Genomic DNA, 23905 nt, shown 5'->3' on the forward strand with positions numbered 1-23905 from the left:
CCCGGGGCCTCTACTAAGCAAATGCTTTTTATTCCGCTTTTTAACATTTCGAAAATAAATGAGCGGGGATGGTCATTTCCTGACATCCGCCGCGGCTGCAGTTAGCCAATGAAATTCTCATGAGAAGTGACCTCACCCTTCACGGTCGAACGTAACCGCGAACCCACGGCACCGATAAAAAATTATACGCGATCAATCTAATAAACTGACTTTTTTTTTAAGTTTTGGCGTTTGCTTGGCAGTTGAAGACTCATAGATCACTCAGAAATATTTTATGGCCGCATAATTCAAAGTTATGACGCTTATTTGACGTCACCATGATGAAGAAAAGAAAGTCACAGAGTAGTGACCTGTAGCAGTGTTGTATTTCGCAGTGACGGATAAAAGTGCGGCCTTGATTACGGTGAGCTCCGACTGTCGAGTCAATTTTTTTTATAGACCGCTTGAACAACGCACCGGGGTCTACGCTGCCGTCAAGTTGCGGGTGGCCTAAGGTTAGAAACAACATCCTATTATGCATGCATATTCCCATGGGTCCTGTTTAACTTTAAATGCCTCTGAAAGGTAAATCGGGCTCTCCAAACAGCACCGATCATCACAAATGCGCAGCCCTTTCACAACGCCACTTTTCCCAGAAAACGAAACCGAAACTTTTGGCAGTTTTACATGCACCGTTGAAGCAAGCTTGAACAAATTAGGCGAGCCGTGAGGAAGTGACAAGATCACAGCATGAGCGCTCAACAATTCGTTCCCGCAACAGTTCAAAGAAGGTGTTACTTTCATGCATAAACGATGCAAAATGTTTGGTTCGTGTGAACGCGTTATACTCGTAAGGTCTCTAAACGCCACTAAAGCATGCCTGGCGTGTCTGTGCTGCTATGTTTGCTCTCGTTTCAGCTGTGGTAAACGCGCTTACTTCGTTTTCATCTCGTAATAGGATGGAAATCTATTCGTAACTCGGTCCAACCTTGACACGAGCGACCGCACGGCGTTTTCCTGTACTAGAGGAAAGAGTGAAACAGCCATCAGGAGCGTAGCAAAGCTGGCCGAATGCGACGCTACAGTTTCTCTGCACTGCACCACGTTCTAAGAAATCGCCCCATGTTCATCCTTTTCATGCTAAGCTCTCAACAGAACAATGCTTCAGTCCATTGCTATCACTTGTGTGGAGCACACGCCGATCGCGACCTCGTATAGCAGACGACGTGGCCCTTTGTGTGTGCGTGCGTCTTTCTCCAAGGGCACCGCAGCGCGATTAGGCCCTCCTCCACAGCCCAGCCAACCGCAACCGAGCGAGGATGCGTTTTGAGACAAGGAGATAAAAAAAGGAAACAACAAAAGCGTCGCGACTGCACAGCAGCGATAAAAAGAAAGAAAGAAACCGGGTGCTTCCACGTTTCCTGTCTGCGGATCCACATCAGCCGCGCGCGCGTGTGGTGGCGCTGGAGTAGCTTATGTGTTGCGCCCGCTGTGTTTTGTAGCGTGTGTTATCGCGGTCACGGGCGCCAGTGGCTCTTTGCTGGCGCGATTCCTGGCGAGTAGCGCGAATATTTTGGTACGTGAGTTGTCCATTCCTTTCGGGACGCTTAGTTATGTTTCTCTGGACCTCAGGCTGAGCGTGAAGAGTACTTGAAGCGTGCGTCACTGTTCATATGCAGGGCGTGTAACAGGTGGTCGTAGTCTCGCTATTACGAGGTTTTCAATATTTGTTTTCCTTCTATCTTCAGGTTTGCGCCGCGAAGAAGACTGCCTCCACACTCTGCGGCCAACGGCTGAATCATGTTCCTTCGGCTACTCAAGTGCGCTTTGCGCTTCTTCCTGTATTTCCTAATTGTTTTCCTCGTCCTGCCGTTCATTCCGCTGTCGCTGGACTTCGAGCCAGTCTCGTACGAGTAAGTTGATCACGTTTTATTGTTTAACAACTTTGTTCTGGACCTTCTCGTTTGTGTTTAGCGATCGAGGTCAGCGCTTGCAGTGACACTTGTTCGTACGTTGCATCACGCAGTGCTTGTTTCATTTAAATGAAAGATAGTCGAGTTTGCTTGAAAGCTTCCGGGATCTGCTTTAACTTGCACGTGTGAGCGTGCTGCAAGCTTTGTCGTTTTTTCGTTGTTTTGTTTTTCTTTGTACCGCTCACTGCCACTGATCGGACCGTTAAGTGCGCCGATCTACAGAGAGCATTGCATCGCGGTGGGTCTCACCAAGGGCTGGCAACACGCGCGTTGCGTGGAGCTACGTCGCATACTAAGCTGATCAGAGATTGTCTGTGCTCTCGTCATATATGTTGTTTTCGAGCGACACGATTTTTCTTTTATTTTTCAGTTAAACTCTGCTTCATTGACACGTAAATGATTGTCGGAAGAGGTTCGATCCATGTGTGAGGTTTAAACGTCTTTCGTACAGAACTCCGTGAAAAAGAAAGTTTGCTGATTATGGGAGCCAGAAAGGGAGGCCGTCAAGTGTAGCCGGCTGCACTATCGTCGGCCGCGCCACATTCGATAGCTGGAGTTTGCTGGGCTTATCACTTTAGTGGCATTTCTTTGCGCTTCTCTTTATCATTTTTTGGATAGGGAAGCCGGGCTAGGTACACGTGGGACGACGGTGGGGCATTGCTCGCCTATCAGTCTCTTGTTTTTCGAAGTTATGTCTTTCCCAGAAAAATTGGTCCTGTGGAAATGAACCAAAGCTGATAACTGTGCATGCTTACACATGCAAGCTTGTTTATGCGTAATTCTTACCAAAATTCATCTAATTCTGCTAATAGGATCAAGGGCATGGCTAAATGACATACGCTGTGGCTGCAGGTAGCTACTGAAAAACTGCCTGCATCGTTTTTGTTTTACTCACTGTTAATAACTCCAGGTTGCTTTTACACAGGCTTGGGGTCTCTGGTGTCTCCTCACCATGCCCGCAGCATGCCGAACTGATGCTCAGCAAACTTGAACTCTTGAGAGCGTTTCCATGCGTGTCTGCAGATTTGGCGTGCATATCCAAAAGCGTTATTTTGCTTCTGTCATCATAGCAATCTGCGGAAACGTAGCTTGAAGCAGCCATCACCCTTAGACGAGCAGTGCAGTTCAAGATGAGGTAGTGGCAAGCGGGGCTAGTTGGTATGAGTTTATGCTGGATATTTACAGTGAATAAGATAAGTGTCCACGTGTCTTTCTCTCCGTTCTGTCCCGTGCAATGTAAATGGTTAAAGGGGCTCCGAAACACCTTCCGAGGAGAGCACATCAACTCGCTCAATCACTGCATTGTGTTGTCATGAAAACCTGAGCCAAATAATACACTTCTACACGCAGCAGAGGACCCACAATCACGCGTGAAAGTTGCCGAGCTCTTCCCGGCGGCTTTTTCATGCTCGCACCCTCCTCCGTCATTCGCATCTGCGTATACAAGTCGAGAGGTGGCTATTGGTTAGATCCTTTCAGATGTCAGGCAGCTGCCATGGCTGCGGCCAATCAGCCGCGTAGCTCGATGGCCGGAGATGGGGGAGGCGGTAGGTTGGCACCAAAAAGGAACTATTTGTGGTCTAAACTGTGCACATGAAACAAAAATTGGAAACAGCAAATTAGTGCTAAGCTTGAAGAACATACATTGAAATTTATTAATGAACAAAGAAATAAACTGAATAAGCAAAATCTGATAACTTAATATCACCTAAGCGTGCTAATCAAGCTGTGTAGTTGTTTTCTAGTAATGCATAAATAATATCCATAATTCCTGGGGGGGCAACCGCCCCCCCCCCCCTGCCCCCACTTTCGGACGCCCATGACTGCAGACGAATATTTCCTTGTATTGTGATAAAGAGAGTATGCAGTATGGTCAACACCATAGCGGTCATATTGAGCGCTACCAAACCTACACCTGCAACATTCTTTAGCTTTTCAAAGCTACATGTTGCTAGTGCCCTTATAACATTTCTTGGTCTTTGTGACTATGCCATTTGTACCCTGCATTTTCAAGGTGTTCGTGATGCTGGCTAGTAATGAGCTCACTTGTTATGTGACTCTTTCTTCCATCTAGGGTGAAACTTCCTGAATTCAAGGGTCCACTGGCCCAGAACCAGGCTCTGGACAAAGTCCAGTACCTCTACCCTAACCAGTTCGTGGGCCCCGAATCCCTTGAAGCACATGAAGGTACATTTGACATCTCTCGTGGTCTCCTCTTCTGCCATAACGTTAAAATTTCCTTGTTATTGCTGACTGTGCAAACATAGTTGTGCCTTCTTAGTTCGTGTGAATGAAAATGTTGCAGCTTTACGAGCTACTATAGAACTCAAGAAGCTCTGAAACTCAAAGGTACTTTGTTAGATAAAAGACACAAGGAACTGTGCAAAGTTGCACTGCTGGTGGTATCAAGCTATGTAACCCGGGCTATGATGATAGGGATTCAGAACATTATAAAATTATATAAAGTTTATATATATATATATATATATATATATATAATGCAGATGTCAAGGGCAATGGTAGGGTATTAGAATAACCTTAAAAAGCGAGTACGGGATTCTTAAAATATTTTAGACAAAAGAAAATGCTAGGTAAACCAATGTGGGAGCTCTGTGGAACTGCCAGACATCAAATTAAGGAAGTCCCCTATATGTCCGAGGGAAATACTTTAGTTTCCAAGGCTAGGGCTGCGTGTTTGAGGTCTTAAGGTTACAGGCAGAAATTTGGTGCCATGGAGAATATTTGCTGTTGGTTGCTGTGTGCAAGACAGGGAGACAACAGAGCACATTATCTAAAGAATTGTGAGTTATCGGGTTTACTGTCTTAAGGCGACACATAGACACAAGGCTTCGGATTAATTTGGAACAGCTGGGTTTCTTTAACATGCGTTGACATTGCACAGTACACAGGCGCCTTTTGTGTTTTGTCTCCTTTGAAACATGGCCGTCGCGGCCGGAATTTAACCCAATGTCAGGACCTTCAGCTCCCAATTGGTGGAACCACCACAGGAATCCTAGATGCTTCGGAGTTTGACAACAGCCAGGATAAGGGAATTGGTGTAATGGATTGGAAGAAGAGACTTTATAATTTGTAAATATTAGCTATGTGACAGCTGTTACTACCCAGGTACAAAGAGTGCTAATTATCTAGCTAGGGTCAGTATCTTATCTGTACTTGCAGTCAGTCTGATAAGCTGAAGATAACCTATTGGTCTTGGCAGGTTAAAAATAGCTTTCTGCTTGTGAGAGCAGGGGATGTACAATTCATCACTGTCCAAATCACTTGGAGGTCTCTTGAAAGAATCTTGAATTTATGTATACATTTTTGTTTTGGGGGTATGTTTGTCTCCTGCAGGCAGCATTTACACTGGCGTCATTGGTGGTCAAATTCTGAAGCTCACTGGAACAAAAGTCACGCCCGTGGTCAAGTTCGGCAAGACATGTGGTGAGTGAAAGTCTACTTCCGGCATCTGCGGCCAGATTGCCCCGTTGCATGTCTTATCTATTGACCGTACTCATAACTTTTATGTTGTTTGTCAATCATTGTATGGGTGCATGTAGCAGCTTTTGAAAGTTGGAGCCCAGCATTGGAATCTGATAGCATTTGCAGTCATGGCCATCTTTGCTGCTTATTACAGCTATATGCTTTTATGGGCCGGATTTTCCCCCATTGTTTACTACTTGTTTAGTTCGAATGCTGTTTATAGGTTGAGATACTGCACTCCACGCATGCATGTTGATTAGAGGAAAGAGAGAAAGGAATTTTTATGAGAGGAAAAGGATGAGAGGTCGGCCAGTGGTAACATGGCCCTGGCCTGTTACTCCACACAGGGGAAAGGGAAGGGGAGGAAAGGGAAAGTTCGAATGTTTCATGGGTGATGTCCACCCACACACTGTCTGGCACTCTCAGCGCGGTGAGGAGACACACGCTAAGCTCATGTCTTGAACGCACACACCGACGCATGTCATTAACGCATACTGGAGTAGGGGCTCCATGAAAACACAAATGTAAACTATGTAAACTGTGTAAACCGTAGGTAGTGCACAGGCAGTCGCAGACAGGTATCCTGACCTGTTTCACAGAAAAACTTAAGCACGGCCTTTGTCACATACCGCATGTTGATTAGCTGCTTTCATAGCCAATGAGAAGCTGTTGGCACTGGGCCGACCAATGTCTGAAATGGGGAGGGGCTTCCAGAAACTTTCATCGCTTGAATCATGATAGTCATTTTCTCGCCTCTGCATGAGGTAGTTGGCGTTGTCGAGAGCTTCATTGAGGCTGTTTAACTTTGCATTGCGTGGTGCTATTATTAATTTATTAATTAAATACCACTGGTTTTCAAAAGAAGTAGTCTGTCATCAGTCATGATGCTTCATAATTTGCTAGGACTGTTATAGAATACAGATTTGATGCATTGCAAATTAGAGATATTTGAGCAGTGCGCTTCTGGAAGGATCCCTTCAGTCCGCAGCTTTCTGTGAACACATGCAGCAGCTCTAGCACGTTCTTCTTTGTCAGTCTCTGTCTTGTTGAAAATGCTCCATCTCATGCAGAAAAAAAAAGTTAATCTAATGGAAGCACGACAGAACTAATGCTTGAATGCTTGCAGAATAAGATGACTCGGGATGTTTGGAGATTCTTGCTGTCACTTCTTAGGTGTAAGATTTTTTTTTCATTTACTTGAGAGGTAGAAAGCAGTCCATGCTGCAACTTCTAAGAGGATACGCAGGGCAGAAATTGGAATTTTTATCAAAAAAATGAATCGGATTCTTCAATTAATTAAGGGCCCTATATTCTAAGTTTGCTCATTACTTGAGCTGTATAGAGATGAAAAAGCAAACCTTTTTTCTGTTGAGGTGGTGCTCAAAGCGTTCAATCGCAGTGCAAGAAAGCGTCGTTTTCAATGCATGACGCAATGGGCAAAGTCCGATCGAAGTTTGTTCTTGTGCTTTGTGGCCGGTCCAGGTATTTTCTTAATGACTGCAGCAGAAACAGAAAGCAAAAGCGGCATAGCCCAAGCCTTGGGAGCTGTGTTTGGCAGGCAAAACGAGGCTGGGATTGGCACAGATGTGTCAAGGGACTTTTTAAGAGCGATTTACATTCTTTGTTCACCGCTCCTTGCTTTTATTACCATCTGTGCCTGTTAACATTCTGGTTCAGCTACAATGTCGATCAGCATTTCAAAAGCATAAAAGATATCAGGCTAAAAATACTATATGAGCAGTTGCCACTATCTGCATTCCCTCTACCAAGGTTCTACCTTGGAGCTTTTTATTAAGACAAAAGGCCCTTGAAATAAAATGAAAGTATTTAATATGTTTGAACTCGTTTTTCTGAGTTCACATTTTTGCGCCAGACTGCACATATAGGAAAATATCATTTTCATACCAGTTAGCAAGAACTTGCCTTGAAAATGCTTTCTGGACCAACATTTTGTCAGGAACAGGACTGTGCACTTACTGCTCTCAGCATTAAGGTTCTTAGTAAAAAACAGAAATTAATATTTCATAGTAATGATGACAAAAGAATGGAGAGGGAGTTTCTAGTGATCTGAGCTTCAAAACAGCTGTCATTCAACAGTGATCTCTGATCTCTTCCCTTTATCCTGTACAGTGTGCTTTCCTGAAGCCATCTGTGCTGCAGTAAAGAGTAAATCACTGATAATTTTCCTAACTTGACACACGCAGTGCTTCATTTGTGATGTGCGTGACATTTCTGAGGGGCAAATGCGATGTTTAAATTTTTAATGTTTTCTACTTGCAAAAAGATACATCACCCCTAAACTTTCATAGGGATTGGCGGAACAGTCCAAAATTTGACCCTTCAGCATCGCATTTGTCATTAATAGAAGGATCAGATTGTTTTCATTCTACAGGCATAGTTGATAACTTTTTGCTTTTGTCTCTTTTGTAGCCAGCCTGTTCTAGGCACATAACATAATGGCTTTAGATTGTGTTTGATTTGTGCATGAATTGTGCCTAGCGGTATGCAGGAGTATAATAGATAAGTGTAACACCTAGTACAGTCACTGTGGAATGCTCAGCACTGGCATATGATGGACATAGACGACAAAGACACATAGCTGCGCTCATTGTCACTGACGCGTAAATGTCCGTCATCTGCCAGCCCTGCACATTCCATAATAACGGAACCTAAACAGCTATCCCAGCAACACACCCTGCTAGGTGAGGTTGTTTTTTCCAATTTCTGCTGAGGCAACTTGCATTAGGGGTGCATTTAAGGATACGCCGGTGTGTCATGTGATTCAAAGCTGTCTCTTCTTGAGATGGACTGCTAGGCTCAAGCACTGAGTGAATTGCCTGAAAAAAAAAAATGGCTGTGGCTTAGCTTGGTTAAGCCCGGTAATATCGAAAGCAATATCCGTAGCTACGCCATGGTTCAGCTGGTAGTGTAGCTGGTGGTGGTGCTTGTGGTTAGACTTGTGGTGATGCATCGGTTATACAATGCAATCCAATCCAATCCAATCCAATATGCTAATATGGTAGCTACCGGCCTTGCTTCGCGACGGGCTGAAAGTGCAACTAGTATTGCTTTCGCAATAAAAGATTAATTTAGTAAAACCTCCTTCATTCGAAATATCGAATGCTGCCCCGTGTTCACCAAACTCCTCACACGTGAGGAGGGTTTGCCACACAAAGTGCGAACAGCACGTGACAAGCGTGGAGTTGCGGCACATGGAATAATGGAAATGCCACGTGGACTACGGCGAGGGAAGCTTGCATTGGCGCCAGAGCAGTAAGATGCCTTCGAGAAAGAAAGAAATGAGTTCAAGTACCAGCGTGAAGCTTATCATCGTTCCGAAGGGCATGCTGGCTGATATGCGCCGCTGATAGCCGCCGCCGTCGTGGGCTGGCGGCTAAGCTCCGAAAACGAAACTACATGTCTGGACTCTCTCTTGACCTTTAAACGGAGGTGTGCTGTAGCACACGTCAGACGGGTGTTGGGAAAAATGCAATATGTAGTTCAGGCCAGAGGACGAAAATTTATTTATTTATTTATTTATTTATTTATTTATTACATACTGTTGGCCTCTCTTTGAGGCCGTAACAGGATTGGGTGCACATATGCATGAAAAAGTACACAATAAAAGACTGCAGAGAAGGAACTTTTCACTCTCATAGAAAGAAACATGGTAAATGACACATGGTGACAATGTTAACCGTTTTGAAAGTGGTTTGCTACCTTCGACACGAATGCTTCAGGAGTGAGCTGGCTTACAATTTCAGAAGGCAACATATTCCACTCACGGATTACATGCGGGAAGTATGAAAATTTGAATGCATCACCGTGGTATCTATATTCAGATAGATGTTTTTCATGTTTTGTTCTTGTGACACGTGTATTAGGCATAAGCAGGTATCTAGGGTGGAATACGGGAATATTTGGGTGGAATATCGGGTTGATCGCTTGTCGAGCAGGTCGTACTTCGGCGTGGTCCAACTTTGGGAGCCCATCCAAATTAATCAACGCTAGCCCAAGGATATCTGAATAACTGAGCTTCTGACGCCTTGGACTTGCATCGACGTTTGGCAGGACTCCGATGATAGTCCGAATTATCTCAATTTCTGAATTAACGAGGCTCGGAACTGACGAGGTTTTGCTGTATATTCATGTTTTTCTCTGTTGGCAGAGGGCCCATGGGATGAGGGCATCTGCGGCCGTCCTCTTGGTCTTCGATTTGACAAGCAGGGCCGACTGTATGTTGCCGACGCCTACAGTGGCATCAGCATTGTGGACGTCAACAAAGGTAAGTTGCCCACGGCTGCAAACAGCGGTTACCTATGTAGTCCAAGCTGCAAAGCTCTGTAACATTTGTTTGTTCATGTGTTCTTTGCTCGAAGCCGAGTTATCACTTTCTTTGTCTCTTAAGGGGGGACCCTGGTTTTGAAAAAAAAATTTTATTAATCTAGATATAGTAATGAAATTTTCAGGCCACATGTATTTTTGTGTGCTGATTTTAGATATGTCATTTAATTTTGTGTAAAATAATTTCTTGAGCACTTGTGCAATTTTTATGCAAGTCTTTTGGAGAGAGCATATAAGAAAATTTGCTGCAGGAAACTCGCTGAAATGCATGCCATTGGGCTCTCTTGACACCAAGGAATGCAATAAGGGTAAAATTATCATCCTGGCTATCATAGAACTTGAGTTACAGGGTACTGAAGCTGCCACTTCACGAACAGGAATACACACTTTTCTTCTCATTTCTGAAGCGACAACTTCAAAGCTATATAACTCAAGTTCTATGATAGCCAGGATGATAATTTTACCCTTACTGCATTCCTTGGTGTCAAGAGAACCCAATGGCATACATTTCAGCGAGTTTCCCACAGCAAATTTTCTTCAAAACTCTCCACAAAATACTAGCATAAAATGGGCATAAGTGCTCAAGGAATTGTTTTACGTGAAATGAAATGACGTATTTAGAATCAGCACACAAAAATACATATTCCCTGAAGATTTCGTAACTGTGACTTCATTAATAAAAATTTTTTTTTCAAGACCAGTGTCCCCCCTTAAGAGGCGACCACATCTTTCTGGGAACGATTGTAGCCTTGCGAAACTGCTTCTGTGATGTGCGAGGTTGTCGTAGGTGTTTGAGGCAGCTTATCTCGAGAGTTTGTCGGCCGAAAGTGACCATTGTTCTGAAGATCTAAGATGTTCGATGTCCGCCACGTGCACTTGCTGCTGGCACTGCCGCCAAGTTGCTCCATTGTTGAGGGCACTTATTCGTCCTATAGAGAGTTCGCTTATCGGGACGAATACATTCGCAAAAATGTTCACGTCTTTGTTCGTGCTTTCTTGCACGGTTCCTGAATTGCATCGTTTATCCCAGGGCTTCTCTTTGCACACCACATTAAGGAGCATGGTGCGCACTTGACCTTCGTGGGGCTTTGCTTGTCAGAAAAAAAAAAAAACGATTTTATGACACATATTTTTATTTATTTTGTAAAGGGGGTTGTGGCTCAGTTGAATCCGAGTCACTTGCGATATCCGACAACAGTCCAAGCGTTCGCTCAGAAAGCGTGCTTAAGACCTCTAGGTCGTCATCTTCTTCCACCAACGAAACTGTGCGTGGCTGCCACGCTACAATTTGTTTGTCTAAGACCACGAGTTTAAAGTGAGTTTAATGGGGGAAGAAGCATACAGGCTTTAGTGCTAGGAGTATGTGCGTAATCTCAAGGAACCCCAGGATTGGAAGTTTTGCTTATTAGTGCATGAAGACTTCAACTTGTTGACAGTGTGCAGTGTTAATTAAGTAGAAAAATTTATTGCTGCATGCATGGTCGGTGTGGTCAGAGGCCTGTGTTTTTGTTACGTGCTGGGCGCCTTTTGTCAGCACACTAAGCAGGTACAAATAAATTACTTTCTTTTTTTTTTCGCAGAAGTAAGGTGTTGTGTTAGGTGTGTTGCTCCAGTCCACCAACCTTATTATGTGCACAAATTTGCGGTTTCTCAGTTCAACTTTGTTGCATTCACAAACATCGCAGGCTTCGTCACGCCGCTCGTGCCCACTGGCATCGACCTCGATGGCCATCCACTGACCTTCGTCAATGACGTTGTCATTGACAACGATGGCAACGTCTTCTTCACCGAGACGAGCACAAAGTGGCCGCTGAACAAAATCGTCTACTCGATTCTTGAGCACGAGAACTCGGGCCGCGTGCTTATGTATGATCCCAAAACCAAGCGCACGCACATCCTTCTGGAAGACCTGTATTGCCCCAACGGCATTGAGCTGGGGCCAGATGGGGACAGCATCATCATTGCCGAGCTTGCCATGAAGAGGCTGCTCAGGTGAGCCCACTCACAGTTTTGTGCCAGACTATAGTAGCCAAACATGCGAGGCAGCATGGCCTTGCACCAAAAGTGCTGCTATACTTTGAACACACGAGGTGGTATTAAAAAGTTTCGAGACCAGCTTTGTTTACAAGAAGTGCTTTATTTATCTACGTTTACATTGAAAGTAACCACCTTGCACAGCAATGCAGCGCTCTCAGCATTCCTGACTACTGAAATGTGACCTTGTTTACGAAACACGTCAAGCACCGTCCGTGATTCGCGCTAGATCTCCGCAGTGGTGTCAGAACGACAGCCTTTGAGCTGGATCTTTATCTTTGGGAAGAAGATATAGTGCACAGGAGCTAGATCTGGCGATTACGGTGGGGGAAGTGAAGTTATGTTTCACGCAGAGTTTAACGATCGCACTTTGTTCTAACATGCTGTTCATGATGAAATCACAGATGTGGTCACAAACATAGTCAGAATAGCAGCAGTTGCAGAGTTCGCGATGTACGTTGCCTTTCGACAAACTGACTTATGAAGGTTGGTGGTTCCTCTGACTGTGCATGCAGCCTTGTGTGTTGCCCTTTGTTGGCGTTCTGCGAAACTTTGCTCTGAACTTTTTTGGTACCACTTCGTATCTTGTGTTTGCTACCTCTCCATTCTGCATAGTTTCATGGGTTCAATTGGGAACAGGCTGGAAAAAATGTGCCTTGTTTGCTTTTTCATAGTATTTTTGGACCAGGTGGTATAGTAGTAGCCAAATTGTCAGGTTGGAGGGTGGTGCCAGTGAAGTCCCTCCGTGACTAGCTGTACTTCTACTGTTCACTCTGTGCGCAATGGAGTGGCATGCTGGACAATTATCAAAATTGGGTGATTCAGCGGAAGCATCAGTAGCCATGCAGCCAATTGATCCATGCAACTAGGACCATCGGTCTGAATTGGACTGTACTGCTTCGAGGTCTCTCGACATCTGTTGGCATTTCCATTTATTGTCGCCCAGTTGTGATTGAAGATGACTGTCATCGGCTGAGCAGCAGTTGAAACTATCCACGCAGCAGTGGTGTTACAGGAGGACCTCATTCATAGTTCCCAGTTCAAATGATTTCCCAGTTCATACGCTCAACAACAGTAAAAATGTCTCATAGAATTGCACTGTATTTAACGCAACAGCGTTAATGGCCCTGTTTGCCAGAAAATCCGGCATCAGCTTTGTTCGCGTTGTGAGCGAAAAATTAACGGCTCCGTTCACCAGAAAATCCGGTGTCAGCTTTTGTCCGCGTTGTGAGCAAAAAATTAACGGCTCCACTCACCAGAAAATCCGGTGTCAGCTTTGTCCGTGTTGTGAGCGAAAAATTAACGGCTCCGTTCACCAGAAAATCCGGTGTCAGCTTTGTCCGCGTTGTGAGCGAAAAATTAACGACTCCGTTCACCAGAAAATCCGGTGTCAGCTTTGTCCGCGTTGTGAGCGGAAAATTAACGGCTCCGTTCACCAAAAAATCCGGTGTCAGCTTCGTTCGCGTTGTGAGCGAAAAATCACGGGCATGGCTTTGGCAGGTGGTCCCCAGAGAGCAGCCTAGGAGTCAGATGGGCAGCCTAGGTCGTGTGCAAAATGGATAATACGTTTTTCTGGATTAATTGTTTTTTTTTTCATATTTTCTCAAAGTTGTATCAAACATGTTCTATTGTATGCCTGCTGCAGCATTACTGTTTCATCTCATACGTTCCCCGCCCCTATTAGCAGTACAGCTATTAATGAAAAACTGTATTAGCCAGACACATACAATGGTCTGCGTAGTCAAGTAATTTATTACTAGATTTTGCCAGGCTGTTGATGTTGGCAAGTGCTGTCTCTACTGCCCCAAATATGACTGAAGTTTGAATCGGGGTGTGGAAACAGGAATGTTACTTGGGAATGGGATTATTGTAACTGGCACATGGAGAGGATACATCCAAACTGTACTAAAGAATGGAAGATGGGCAATTCAGCACCTAGGAACACTAGTGAGTGTTTGCCTACTTGGGGGCAGTGCATGTTTGTGGGATTACATTCCCTCATTGTTATTCCACCTGTTGAAGGGCAGAAATGTGTAAGTTTGTCACACATGCCCAGTTTCTGGTTTAAAAAAGAAAGAAATAAACAACAAAAAGCGCAGGACAGTTGCCACCTGCGATGCAAATTTCAGCAACATTTTTGTGTAGTATAGGTAAACTAATGAAAGACAGAACGTCTTATATTTTAATGATATGATGATGGCTTTGTAATCGGAGGAGTGCGTTGCTAGGGGTGAAATTTCTTCCATGAGCTTTCTAGTCTTAAACTCTGTTCGTGCAGGCATTGCAGGTGGTGGTAGAATTCCTGACTGTTATTGCAAGGTCGCGGTTTCAGCAGTATCATTTGCGATCTTGTGCTTGATTTAAAGCTTAATGCATCCGCAGGGCCAGTATCCCCATGTCATCTGAAGCAGCGCCACTCAAGGGCTTTGTTATTCAAGCAGTTTATTCTTTCTAGTATGCCATTCCGCCGCATAGAATCATGCACCAGAGGCTAACTTCATTGTACACAACTTGACACACACCAGACGTGCTTGCTGCCTCCCATGGATCATGAGGAAGGGGCAGCCAATGAGCACAACAACCTTAATACCAGTGGTTTATTCCAGCGTAATGTGTAAGTGAGCATTGCATACTTGCACATGTCTCGCCACTTGTTCCTCCTCCTCCTCATCCTTAACCACCTCCTCTCACCCATTTTATCTGTAGACTGTGCTGTCATACAATGCAACCTCAGGAAATTGAATACTTACAGCTTTTATTGAAAAATTAAATTAACCTTGTCGTCTGGTGTTTCTGTTCACACTTAGCAGGTAGCACTGAAGGTGTGCCTTCGAAGCCGTCTGGTGATAGCTGTCGCAAGTACTATGCAGTGACCACAGTGCGCAATCACTTAGTGCAAAGGAGAACAGGCTCGAGCAGCACGGAGTGGAAGCTCAAGTTATCACCGGGCTGAAAGTATTACGGACTCATTGGGAACTCTCTCTTTTTGTCGGCCATCACGCAGGTATCACTACCGTGGTGCCCACAAGGGTGACCTCGATGTGTTCGCGGACAACCTGCCCGGTGACCCAGACAACGTTCGCCGCACGCCGCGTGGTGGCTACTGGGTGGCGTTTGCATCCGGCCGCTCTAGTGACAAGGCCTCGGTGCTGGACCATCTGGCACCGTACCCGCTGGTGCGCAAGTCTGTGGTGCGCCTGCTCTATCTGCTGGGCTCGGCCCTCAAGTACGCCTCAACGCTGTACGACTGGGCACCCCTCAAGGACGTCGCATCCAGGGTAAATGCACATGCCTTCGGCGTCGATAGGGCGCCTAGAATGAGGCCAGGAGGTTGAGGTTGAAATGCCTGGAAGGCCTTTTAACAGCGATACTGTTTAAGCCGGGGGTTGTTCCGTTAGTCGTGCGCAGCAGTGGCTGTGTTCGCAGTAATGAGGTCACCCACAGACACCTGGCGCCCCCTGTCGGAGTGGACGGCAACTATTTTATTAGTTGTCGTCTGCTCCGATAGGGGGCGTCAGGCGTCCGTGGGTGGTACTCAAATAAACACTTGTACGTACTGATAACTCAGTGTTCATTGATCTTGAGGGGGGGGGGGTACTATAGATGACAACAGATAGAAATGACGAGTACGTTAACTTAGTAGGACTAAACTCAGACAGCATCGCTGTGTCATCAGTCTTACACGAGAGTGTAATCTGCCCTACAATTTTTTTCGGTGTTTCACCGGAAGTAGGGGATTACCGAATATAGCATCATCCGAACGGCGCCTAAACACTTCGTTAAGCACTAGCGACATTGTGCGATGGCAGACAAATCATAGGTTGGGTGTCGTTCGAGGTTCGAGAGGCAATCAGCAAACTGAAGTATGATCACAGACTAACTGAAAAGGAGGAAACAAGGTGGGCAAAAAAGGTGTACAAGTATCTCTACATGAAAAGTATTGACATAAAATGAACGAACAGAACCTGAAAGCTAAGAACGAAGTACCTACAGGTGAGGGATGAGACTCAGCAAAATACTAGTGTGAAAACGGAGGTAAAGGAGACGGAAAGAAAGACGCAGAAAGAAAGAATGCTGGGAAAATCAGCGCTAGGTATATGTAGGACACGATAACAGAACATAAAAAAAGAGCGTTTATTTGATAACTCGTTGGGCAGTTCATTGCTTTTCGAAGCTAGTACAGAGGTTCTGGGAACAAAAATGTACAGATCCAAGTTTGAAGAAGTGGATATATTATGTGCCACCCGTAGAACTGAAATGGAGACCATAGAGAACTTGGTTTTAAGGTGCGCAGAACTTCGTCCCACCCTCCCCAAGGGAACAGCAACAGATACAGAGGGGACGCTGGTGTTTGCTGGGAAGGACAGACGAGTGGATGAGAAAAGTGTGGCATTAACGAAGGAGAGGTTTCAAGATCGATGGAGAAAGTCAAGGGAGGGGTGAATTCGGAGAGAAAAAAATGGTCAAATTACTCATTTTAAAAACGAAATAGAGGGGGGAGGGATTTAACAAGGGGGAAATTATAGGCTAAGTAGCGCAAGTTGTCGTCCGGTGCAATGGATAAAGCCGTTATCCATCCATCCATCATCCATCCAGTAGCACTCACATGACACGATTTCACATCACACTTGTTGAACTGCACACATTTGCCCTCTCGAAGCCACACAGCGGAGCTGTTAGGTATTTTCGGCCTGGAATGGAATTCCCTATCATCTGTATATGGAGTGTGCCATTCTTTGTAGTTCATTTAGAGCGTACAGATGGGGATGATGAACAAATAACTGTTTTCATGCCCAGCAGCATGTGATGAAGTGCGTGTTTCAAGTGCTCCTATTGACCGTTTCAAGAATACACGGGCACCTGTTGAGCCTAGCTTTTCACCTCAGCAGCACTTTCATATTGTAATGTCAACAGATAATGATACCCAATGTGAGATAAACAAACCACCCACCTAATGTCAACAGATAATGATGCCCAATGTGAGATAAACAAACCCCGCACCTAATGTCAACAGATAACTGTAGCCATGTGAGATAAGCAAACCATGCACAATTGTGTCTGGAAAATGCCGACTTCTTATCGGCTCTTTGTTGTCTCTCCGGGACTATTCCAAGCAGCGCTTTGAAAGCCTGGCTTCCAATTAAGTTATTAACAGAGAATTGACTTAATCAAGGGTGTCATAGATTGGGATTTGCAAAGAGTTAATGCTAATTCTTCAAATGTGAGAAAATTTTACCATCCAAGCAGTACGTGGAACTGCAATAACGCACGGTTTTTCTTTCGAAATCGCTTGTTTCTTTCTGTGGTTGTCACTGTTGGTTTTTCATCTAGACCTTGAGAATAACTGACCTTCGGCCTCAAAAACACCCTTTGTCATTGCTGACGTGATAAATGTGCTGTTTCATATTTTTGCTAGGTGTTGTGTATATTTAAAAACACATGTCAAGCCCTTCCTTTTCATTTGCCACCTTTTGTAACGCTGCCTCGTACTGACTCTGCCGCCGCGGTGGCTCAGTGGTTATGGTGCTCGGCTGCTGACCCAAAAGACGCGGGTTCGATCCCGGCCGCGGCGGCTGGAATTTCTTTGGAGGAGAAATTCTAGAGGCCCGTGTACTGTGCGATGTCAGTGCACGTTAAAGAACCCCAGGTGGTCGAAATTTCCGGAGCCCTCCACTACGGCGTCTCTCATAGCCTTAGTCGCTTTGGGACGTTAAACCCCATAAACCAAACCAATCATACTGTCTCTGGCTCATGGGCTGTACAGTCATCCACAGACTCCACAGACTTGTCTAGATGTGCTCAAGCAACACACCCGGCAGTATACTGGTGGGATTTATGAGTGGCCTAGGGCTCAAAACAAGACCGTACTGCTCATGCTGATTGACACGGATTATCTTAGCTCCTCATGCCATCAATAGGTGATGAGGGTCTTAAAGACTTGTTTTTTATTTGTCGCCATAACTTGTTGAAACTTGGCACGCTAGTGTATCATAGAAAGCTGATGTCAGATATGCATTTAGATTTCTAATATCTCACCTGGAAAAAAATTTATTGCAAAATAACATCCGAATTAGGCCATTTCTTACGGGCCTTTATGGTAATTTATCAGTTAAAGAAAGCTTTTTAAAAATATGCAAGCATTTCCAAAGGTCCACCGCACATCCTGAAGCTTTCTTTTTTCCTTTAAACATGATATGTTACCAATTAGTCTAAGTGTGGGCTAATTACTGCCAGATCATTTTTTCTTTCCAGCTTTGTTATTTATTTATGATCAACAAAATGATTTTATAGACATTTTGTTAGCTTTAGGACGTGCTTTGGACCTTTGCAAATGTCTGCTTAATCTTAAAAAAATCTTTCGTTAACTGATAAATTGCTATAAAGGCCCATAAGAGATGACCTAATTAGTATATTTTATTTTGCAATGTATTTCCTTCCAGCTGAGATATTTGAAGTCTAAATGCATATTCGAAATCAGCGGTCAATGATATACCTAGGTGCTAAGTTTCAGAAAGATATGTTAACAAATAAAAAAAAAGTTTTTAAGACTCATTTCCCCTTTACGCTATATAGAGCCCACCAGGGAGCGGCGACTGTCAAAAATGCAAAACCGAGCGTACCGCCAGAGCGCTCTAGACTGGTGTGTGGACGGCATTACGCAGCATGTTGCCTGCGCAATTGCCAGCTAGAAGCTCCATATCAGCACCTCTTGTTCTTTTGTGTAGTAAAAAACAATGCATCGTTGAGGACTAATAACGCTGCCGCCGTTTCAGATCGACAATGGCTGGATCCTGTATGAGGCAGTTCCCAGGTACGGGCTCATCTTGGAGCTAGACGCATCGGGCAAGCCCATTGGAAGCCTGCATTCGCCGGCTGGCAAGATCCACTTTATCTCCGAGGTGCTTGAGCACGAAGGTCACCTCTACCTTGGCTCCTTCCGAAACCGCTTTGTCGGCCGAGTCAAGGCGTAAGATGAGCCAAGCCAATCCGGACAAGAGCCAGGCCGAGCCAAGCTAGTTTTGTCAGCAGACGTCGTGGAGGAGCACAGTTCTCCAACCCCGTCCGCTTCACAAATGGGTCAGGGATAGGACTTTCATAAACTTGGAGTGGTTGGAGTGTCTGCAAATGCAAGGTAATCAGTGGATAGTGAGACACCTCGTAGAGCAGCTACACAGGAAAAGACGAAGGCAGTGTCGGCGCCCATGACTGTTTTATAGTAGCAAGCTTTACAGAGCATTTTCAAACTGCACAGTTGCTTCGTATCTCTAGGTCAGTTATGCCCAGATTTTTTTTTTTTTTGTGGCTTTACACATGCTTAACGCATGGTTTGTGTTAAAAGATAACACACTGAAATGTATCCGCTAACCATGTGCACAAATGGCTATGAAAGAACATGCAGACCGAGAAAAGCAGAGTTCAGTGTGAACGTGCATATCATAGGTGGTTTGTAGATTGTTAGTTGCTGCTGTCAAAATACAAGGCCCTGAACGAGGTTGTTTATTCTCGTAATTTTCCTGTGCAATCGTCTTTGTTGTGTTGCATGCAAAACATTCTCTGCTGGGCATTCTCAATCTTTATATGACGATAAACTCTAGAATTTCTGGGCCCACAGCGTTTCTTGAGTGCGGAGGCAACAGTGTCGTGGAAATCGCTGTGGTGTCCAAATTATGCTAGCTAGTTACATCTCACATGTTAAGCCACACAGCCCTTTTTCATTTTTATGCATTGTTATTAACCTCATAGATTTGTTGAGAACATTCTTAAGGTTCAGGAAAGTTCCTTAGTATAGTAGTTGTTCGTCCCAGAATGAAGGTAGCGAGTCCTTTTGAGTAGTGTCTTCCATCGCAGCCACTGAAAGCTTTGGACATCCATGCATCATGCAGTCTCGTTAGCACGAATTATGATTTCATTGTTGACCTTTTCTGAGTGTTGTATCTATGGAAACTATCCTCATTGCTGGGACATCAATTTCCTGGTCACACAGAGTTGCAAACATGAATCACGTACTTGCATAGCGATTTGTGTCGTGCAGAGTCCTTTACTGTTGCGGCAATATTCCTTCCCTCCTGATCACCCACAGGGAGTCATGTAGCACAATTCTTGCCTCCCTGTGGTCATCAGTGGCTTCAGGCTGCATTCATCAAGGTTGCCTCTGAGGAATGCAGTATGAAGCATAAGCGATCCGTGTGTCCTTTGAGAAGCGCTTTCTGTGTTGGCCAGCTACGATATCAAGAGGATTCTTTCTCGCTTCATTCACAGTTCAATGACCATCGACGCAACAAAGCAGTCTTCCCTGCGTCAAATTCACAAACATGTGGTTTGAATATCTGTGCTGTCCTGTAATAGGAGACAAGTTTTAGACGCATTGTCAAGGTTCTGAACCTGTCTTCCTTTCTCTCGGAAAGTTTTGTGGAGGTTTTAATAAGGCTCACAGATGCAGCCTTTCCCTGCAGAACATAGGGATTCCGTGATGTGTGTGTGTATGTGTGTGTACGACTTTCAAACTGTGTTTGCCACACAGCCATGTAAATATGCTTGCATTTTGCGAGTACTGCGAGCAACTCTGTTAGGTTCTTATTATTCAGTAGAGTCCAATAGCTGGGCCTTTTGTGACACTCTTGGTGTTTGTTTAGCTGCAAAAGATGTTTCCATTGCTGAGAAATTTGGGGCTTGCAACTGTTCTCCAAGCATTCCCATTCAAACTTGTGATGTTGGCAACGTCTTTGAGTGTTGTGAACTTGCTTCATTTGTTTTTTGGTTTTCTTTGTGCAATGAAAGTGCAACAGCAACTTAAAGGTTTCCCGACTATTCAGACATGCAACCCTTTGTTTCATATTCTATCTTGCGAAAAATGGCATTTCACATCGCTTCAGTGTACCTACAGAAATATCGGCGGGGGTGGCGTGTGTCATCCCTCTAGCCTTTTGTTAGAGTGTTATACAGTCTAGCCCGGTTATAACGAAGTCGGCGGGAATGGGAAATCACTTCGCTATATCCGCTATTTCGTTATATATGGACTACGAAAAAAAATGCTAACATTGGCATACCGATTTATTGCTGCTGAAAGAAGTCGTCCAGCGTCCCCTACAATGCATACAACATTCATACAACAGCATACAACGATCCGCAATAACAATAAAAATGAGCCACGCTTCCAACATGCACAATGCTGCCGCGCTTTCTCCCTGCCTTGCGCACCGCGGCACCGACATAAAACAAAGCGCGCGCTGCCACACCTCCTGCAGACTGCAGTCCAGCCGTGGCGCCGACTGCCTGGGAGAAATAGAGAACCGCGATTGGCCGAGACGGCCGCTCTCTGCGACGTCTTCGAAAAAAAAAAATCGTCTCTGTTCTTTTTTACATTTTTCCCCTGCGCGGCGTGCTCTACCGCTCTACGCCGTGACGCCGTTCAAGGACGGCGCAACACGAGGCCGGCGTGCCATGTGATGCAGTGAAGCAACCTTTCGCTCCGCAGGAGAGCAGACGACGCCACGAAAGGACGCCGTCAGCAGATTTTGCTCTTATTTTCGCGGAAAAAATCGCCTCAAGGACGCAAAAATGTGTTGATTGGCAGATTGTTTTTCGGTTGGTATTAAATCTGTTCGTTATATCCGCTGACGCGCACATATTTACTTCGTTAAAACCGGACCCAAAATGTATTGAAAATGCAAAAATGGGAATGGGAAATTGAAATCCCTTCGTTATAACCGCTATTTCGCTATAAGTGGCTTCGTTATAAACGGGCTAGACTGTAATACCTTGGGCATTTCAACAACCTCTATCGTGAAACACAACCTGCACTTGTTTATGCTGTTACCTGCTTATATGCGTGCAGAAACCGCCACACAGGAGGTGATTGTGTTCGGCTAGAATGCTGTATTCTCGCTTACATTTATGCGTGTGAAACATGCGTATTTTTATCGCCTGCACACTATGTCGTGCAACCCTAGACTCCACTCCTGAGTGGGAAACATTCCTGGTGCTGTTTTAGGACTTAGCGCATTTGTTGACAACTTAATTGCATGTTTCTTATAACCTGTTTATCGTAGCTCTGAATTAATTGCCTCCATTTCATTAGTTTCGAGAACATTTATGTTCTGGAGGGTAAGTAGTTTTGAATCACTGACCATTCCACAAAGCAAACATTTTTTATATTGATTGCCTAAAAAGGTTTACACTATTTACGTTGTTTTGTGTTTTGCACCGCCTTTTGACCTCAACATATGTTAATTTTTTAATGTTAGCCCAGCCAGTAACAAAAAATTGCTGGTTGGGCAGCTAACTGCGGAAGATTTTATGTGAAATGTTAACATCAAATTCTTGATATTATATAATTTTTGTTGTGTGCTATAAATATTTTGTTTTAAAACGCCCAGATGTTATTCATCTGCATGGCGTTCAGCACCGTCTAAAGTATTGTGCCAATGCTGCCAAGGAACATTTGAGTCAAGCGTGTGACTCTACATACTGGCATATTTATCAAAGGGGAGATATGATGACACATTTTGAACTCAAGATTTTATAAAGGAGTCCCCTTCTTCCCTTCTTTTTGTGTACTACACATTGAAAATAAGAAAATGACGTGCATTTTACTTGCTATTTCTGTATTTACAAACTTCAAAATGAAAAAATATATATGTACCTGTGCTCTTATGTATGTGTCCCCTTTTACTTTTTGGCTTGGTTATAATTGGTGCTTGAATAAAGCAGTCATGTAAGGCTAGCAAACTCTATGCAATTGGACTGTAGAGCTTTGTAGGCAATCATATTAGCGTTGTTGCTCAGCACTTAGATTTACACAAGAGCTTTAACTTAAGAAGCAAATGGCTTTCAATCTGCTTAATCAGCCCAGATAAAAACAAAGTGCATGAACAAAAAATAGCGTTTATTTTATCACAAAGAAAGCGACTTCATTGAAGCTTGAATATTTGGGGCTTTTTTATCACGAGCATGCAGGTTGGCGGTGTATTGTTTCAAGAGATGAACAGGCGCCTCGCTCAGCTGGTCAGCTGCTTTGCATTGTAATGTCACGTTGATGGAACCCTTTCCACAGATGTTTTCCTCCAGGAATTCTGATTGCGCTGTTGTTTTACAAGGCCTCTCTATAGTTATATTTAACATGCATTGACTCGCTCCAAATATGCTGTTTGCACGGCAGTGCCAAATTTAGGCCGGAAGAAAAAAATGTTTTATTCAGAGGAAAGAAGGAAAGGTTGCTTGATCCCAGGTGCACACAAATGCAGTGGTGGCAGTCTACAGGGTGCACAATGTGAATGTGCAAAGTGCTGATTGTTGTGCCGCTCAGGGAAGATCGAAAAAAATCATCTTGGCCTAACCGCTTGCTTCTTTGGGCTCAAATTTCGCACAGAGGTGGCATTTTGCAGTCAGTTTTACGTTATTTGGGTAGGACACTTGCCTTATTGGGTCTAAATAAACGGGATATGTGGATCGTCTACGACGGCGAACCAAAACAGCAAGCTTTCGCAGCAGTGATGTTGGCAGCGCCATCACGCGCCCTCCAAGCGAACGAGCGCTCTACCGGAGGCTCCGACGCTTCGGAAAAATGCGTGGAAAAGGCGCAAGGTGCAAAGAGGGGGGGGGGGGGGGGGGGGGGGGCAGTTTAGGGGCAGTCGCGTGCAAACTGTTTAACGCGCCCAGTTTTTAGTAGCGAAAGCGCTTTCGAACCAGCTGCGCGACCCCATAGCGCTCGTTCCTCCAGTAGGCGCAAGATGGCGCTACCGGTACATCTGCTGGTCATGCTTGCAGTTTAGGTGCACCGCAGATGACGGAGATTTTCGATTAACTCTGTCGGAATCATGCATAGAGTTTCCTAAAAACGAAGTTCATTGCAAAAATGACCGCCGAATGCCACTTTAGTGCCAAATTTGAGACCCAACAAGCGAGCGGTTTTAGGTCGAAGGAATTCTTCCTTTCTCAGCGACGCAACAGTCGCTACACTGATATGGGACATCGGCACGCGGCCGCTGACACTTCAGCGATAAAGTGGCAGTAAGACGGTGTGCGTCCCTTCTCGCATCGTCCTGCATCTTGGTACTGAAGTCCCGTTAACTTCGTTTTCGTACAATGTCCAC

The 23905-nt window shown here is 44.7% G+C and overlaps 1 protein-coding gene across 2 annotated transcripts; it reads left to right on the forward strand.

The window, feature by feature from the left end:
* Positions 1-1399: 1399 nt before the first annotated feature.
* Positions 1400-22466, forward strand: LOC149332094 (adipocyte plasma membrane-associated protein-like). Of its 2 annotated transcripts, none has more exons than XM_089557038.1 (8): positions 1400-1555; positions 1728-1892; positions 4027-4139; positions 5307-5396; positions 9604-9720; positions 11465-11771; positions 14818-15091; positions 18587-22466. In XM_089557038.1, the coding sequence occupies exons 2-8, from the start codon at positions 1780-1782 to the stop codon at positions 18782-18784; spliced, it is 1212 nt and encodes a 403-aa protein (XP_089413164.1). In that variant the 5' UTR covers positions 1400-1555; positions 1728-1779; the 3' UTR covers positions 18785-22466. The 2 variants fall into 2 exon arrangements, with proteins under 2 accessions (XP_089413164.1, XP_089413166.1); XM_089557040.1 differs by having other exon boundaries at positions 1449-1636.
* Positions 22467-23905: the final 1439 nt, after the last annotated feature.

The sequence above is a fragment of the Amblyomma mixtum genome, chromosome 8 (assembly GCF_055824585.1).
Source record: "Amblyomma mixtum isolate Tamu chromosome 8, ASM5582458v1, whole genome shotgun sequence".
In the NCBI taxonomy this organism is placed as follows: domain Eukaryota; kingdom Metazoa; phylum Arthropoda; class Arachnida; order Ixodida; family Ixodidae; genus Amblyomma; species Amblyomma mixtum.